The sequence below is a fragment of the Gastrolobium bilobum genome, unplaced genomic scaffold (genome assembly GCF_033153095.1).
Source record: "Gastrolobium bilobum isolate Gb01-03AN ecotype WA unplaced genomic scaffold, APGP_CSIRO_Gbil_v1 utg4343, whole genome shotgun sequence".
Taxonomy (NCBI): domain Eukaryota; kingdom Viridiplantae; phylum Streptophyta; class Magnoliopsida; order Fabales; family Fabaceae; genus Gastrolobium; species Gastrolobium bilobum.
Window position 1 is genome coordinate 2,514 of NW_026899174.1, and position 4,504 is coordinate 7,017.

The 4,504-nt window shown below is 47.3% G+C and overlaps 1 protein-coding gene across 1 annotated transcript; it reads right to left on the bottom strand.

The window, feature by feature from the left end:
- Positions 1-356: 356 nt before the first annotated feature.
- Positions 357-1,481, bottom strand: LOC133287972 (uncharacterized). Its single transcript, XM_061485674.1, has one exon. It carries the CDS (start codon positions 1,479-1,481, stop codon positions 357-359), a length of 1,125 nt encoding a protein of 374 aa, XP_061341658.1.
- Positions 1,482-4,504: the final 3,023 nt, after the last annotated feature.

Here is a 4,504-nt window from a genome sequence, read left to right on the forward strand (position 1 = left end):
CTTGCCAGAGGCACATCATGTACTGTATCTCCCGAATGAACCCGGCATCCAAGAGTTCTTTAACGTGTTCTTGTACAACTTGTTTCCTTTCTGGTCCCAGTTTTCTTTTCTTCTGGGAAACTGGCGTGGACCCCGGATAAGCTGCCAATTTGTGACAACAAAATGCGGGGTCGATGCCAGGGATCTCTGACGACTTCCATGCAAATACATCCGTGTTGCTTTTAAGAAAGTCAGCCAAAATTTGATTAATCTGGGGGTCTATGGTCTTACCAATGCGGGTAAATTGACCAGGCTCTTTCCCAGTGTGAGATCTTCAAGCTCTCCATCAGGTTTGTGTCTCGGCATTATTTCTTCTCTCATGTCGAGTTCAACCAGGTTGACTGGCTTCTTAGATTCTGAGGAGTTACATTCCTACCGGTTTTATCCCCCGGGTGAATTCGGGATGGGCTCGAACGTCCTCCTTCATTTTCTCTGATAGTATCAAAGTAGCAGCCCCTGGATTCCTTCTGATCTACACAAACAGTGATTATTTCATTCTTATTGCTCACCATTTTTATCTTATGGTATTTTGTAGAAACCAGCATGTCCCACTGATGTATGGTCGGTCTTCCCAGGATTATATTATATTCTGAAGGGAAATCGGCCACTATGAACCTAACTCGTTCTGATCTGAACGTTTCCTTTGTTCCCAAGGTTAATCTGAGATCAATGTAGCCTTTAGGAGGTGTATGCTCTCCATTAAAGGCTAACAGCGTCGTTTTGCAATGTTTGAGGTCCTCTTCATCCAGGTTCATCTTTTTAAAAGCATCCCAGAGTATGATGTCGGCACAGCTCCCTGCATCCACGAAAATCTTCCGAACCCGGCAATTCACTAGGGTCCCAGCAATGATCAGTCCGTCAACATGACCCGGCAACACGCCGCGCATGTCTTCTTTTGTAAAATACAAAAGAGGAGGGTCTGGCTTGGTTAGGTCTTCTTTGAACTTGGGACGGTCCCGAATAGAGAGTACCTCTTTCAGGTATTTTCTTCTAGAACTTACAGTATCTCCTCCTCCCCCCAAGGCTCCACTAATTACATTACAATCAAACTCCACTTCTGGGAATTCGTCATGGTTGGGATCATTTTTCTGATTCCTCTCCTGTTTGTTCTTCTTTTCAGGAACGGGACTTTTGCTCCGATTCTTGTTTCCCAACTTCCTTTTGTTGTTTCTGGAACCTTGGGTTTTTATCACGTATTGACGTAACCTTCCATCTCGAACAAACTTCTCCACCGCATCTCGGAGATCCCAGCATTGATAAGTAGTATGCCCCAGCCCGTCATGGAAAGCACAATATTTGGACTTATCTAAACCCCCTCTGTCGAATATAGGCCGGGGTCTCCCCACCTTCTTTATCTCTGTGAGTGCCACTTCCCTCCAGATTTGCGAACGCGACGCATTCAAAGGTGTATACTTGTCATATCTCCCAACCTGATCCCTCATGTACGAGATTCGGGGGCGTTGATCTTTCTTCTTACTGTCAACTCGTTCTTTCCCCTTTTGAGGTGATCCGGGGTGAATGCAAGTGGCGTCTTGCACTAGTGTGGGTATTTGGCGTATGTAAATCTTGCATTTCTCTGGCCAGTAGAATAGAATTGACACACATGACATGATTATCTGCTGCATTACACTATTTTAGAACTGATGATGATGAACTGCTTTTGAACTTATATTGCACATGTAAGTGAGCTTGGGGTGGAAGATCCTTGAGGACCCCTTGTCTTACTGAGATTTCTTGTTTAGAGATCTCACCCCACGTTTGGGGAATGCTTATTTCAGGTTCCGGTAGTTTGGTGACCGGTGCCTCTGGCCATAGCTTAGTTGATGATATTATGTTGTATTGCTGCCATGACTGGATATTGATGATGTTTATGTTTTCCGCTATTTATGATTATGTTATGGTTGAGATTGATGTTGGGCGTGTTGCCTTATTTGAGTGAGCATGGGGATTGTCCATGACACTTTATGTTTGTACCTTTTAGATTGGAGTTGTATAAACTGTTAGATGGTCTGGTCTACGTTGTTGTAGTTCCATGACTAGAGCCACACTTTGATTATCTATGTTATGAGGTATTTCAGTTAGCTGTTTTATTGTAATTACATACAGGCGATGTTTTATTAATTGATTAATAAGCAAGTTGGTAATGATAATGACATCATAATTGAAAAGAAAAAGATATCCCGCATTTTTAATTAAGTGCTGCTTAATACGATAGTATGATAACATTACCGGATATATACGGGGTGTTACATTTATGGTATCAGAGCAATGGTTCGAGGGAAAAGCCTGTATATATTGCAATAGCTAGGATGTTTGGTTGTGTCTGTCTTGTGTGTTTACTCCGTCGAATTTTATTATGATAATGCATATGTAATCACACTGCGTGGGCCTGATCAACTCATAATTTGTGTAACTTGTGCAGAGTCATGGTAAGGTCCGAGAGAACACGAGAGACTTCTGAGGATCAACCCGATCCTATTCTGACTGCATTGGCTGCGATGCAGGCGGCTAGGTTAGCTGATCAGGAGGCCACTAGATTGGCCAACGCGGCAATGATGGATGTTGTTTGCGAGGGGAACCGGAGAGCCGCAGAAGAGGTTCGTGAAGCGAACCGGAGGACCACTGAGGATGTCCTCGAGGCGAACAGGATGGCGAACATGACGATGATGAGAGTCATGTTGGAGGAGATGAGGGCTGGTCCTGCTTTAGGCCAGGCACCACCGCCACCACCGTCACCGCCGCCGCCTCCACCTAGTGTTCCGGATGAGAGCCTGAGTCACTTTGGCAGTGCTGCTCATGTCGCTGAGACGAGGGAGACTCTTGTAGAGCCTGCTGAGGATCGTGATGTGATAGATCGACGGCTGAATGCTTTCAGGAAGCATAAGCCACCTGTGTTTGAGGGGTCTTTGGATCCTATTGCTGCTGCTAGATGGCTGGAGTCGCTGGACAAGATTTTTCGGGTCATGCAGTGTACAGATCCGCAGAAGCTGATGTTCTCGACTTATATGCTGGAGGGCGATGCCCAGGAGTGGTGGACGAACACCTCTCGTGCTTATGAGATGCAGGGTCGTGTTCTGACATGGCCATTCTTCGAGGAGTGTTTCTTGGGTAGATATTTTCCCTATGATGCGCAGGAGAGGAAGCGGGGGGAGTTTGACAGATTGGTTCAGGGCTCGATGTCTGTTGACGAGTACTTGGCCAAGTTTAATGAGCTGGTGAAGTTTGCACACTTCAGGATGGTTCCTCCTACTCTGATTTTTCTGGCTGCTAAGTTCCGTAGGGGACTTAGTGAGGTGATTGTTGAGCATATTGCTGGAGCTGCTTCGAGGGATTTTGGTACACTGGTTCAGCAATGTAAGGACATTGAGGATGTCTGCATAGCGAGTAAGGCCAAGAGGGCCAAGGTCGACGAGACCAAGGGGACTGTTGGTTCCACTTTTGTTTCTACGTCCTGGAAGGACAAGAGCTTTGCTGGGAAGGGCAAGGGTAAACAGTTGGCGACTAGGTAGGCGCCTGGTCAGTTCAAGAGGACTGCTTCTCAGCAGGGGAGTTTTGCTAGGCCTCCTTCCACTCCGAGATGTGCGGGGTGCGGGAAGGAGCATGTGGGGCGTTGTGCTTCGGGGCAGTTGGTCTGTTTTCAGTGTGGCAAGGAGGGCCATTTCTCTAGAGACTGTCCGTCGTCGACGGCGAGAGCTGCAGCTGTTCAGGAAGTTCCTTTGCAGATGGTTCCGATGGCTTCTACTTCGGCACCTGCAGTGCCACCTTCTGTTGGGCGTGTGTACACCTTGGATAGGCAGCAGTCAGACCGCGCTCCGAACCTTGTTAGAGGTACTGTGTCTATTGGTGATATTGTTGTTGATGCATTGTTTGACTCCGGGGCTACGCATTCGTTTGTTGCTACCCCGATTGCTTTGGGGCTTGAGTTGCCCATGTCTGTGCTTTTTCCACCGTTGCGGGTGACTACCGCCACCGGAGAGATATGTGTTTCTACCATTGTACATCGCGATGTAGCGTTTCAGTGGGATGGCTGTGAGTTCTCGGTAGATCTGATAGGATTGCCGATGGCCAACCTTGAGATTATTCTGGGCATGGATTGGTTGTCTAGAAACTGTGCTTTGATTGATTGCTGTGCAAAACGCGTGGTGATGTCTCCGTGTGATTCCACAGCTAGTTCCTCACCATATATTTCATTGCTGCAGGCTAGGAAGGCCTTGAGAGCAGGGGCATTTGGTTATGTCATGTTGGGAGGTTTGGTGAGTGGGACACAGGAGTATATCACTGGCATTCCTGTGGTGGGGAGTTCCTCAAGGTGTTTCCTGAGGAGATTCCTGAGTTTCCGCCACAGCGGGAGATAGAGTTCTCCATTGACTTGTTGCCTGGTGTGGGGCCGATTTCTTTGGCTCCATATCGGATGTCGCCACCAGAGTTGGCTGAGCTTAAGAAGCATATTGAGGATCTTTCGGCG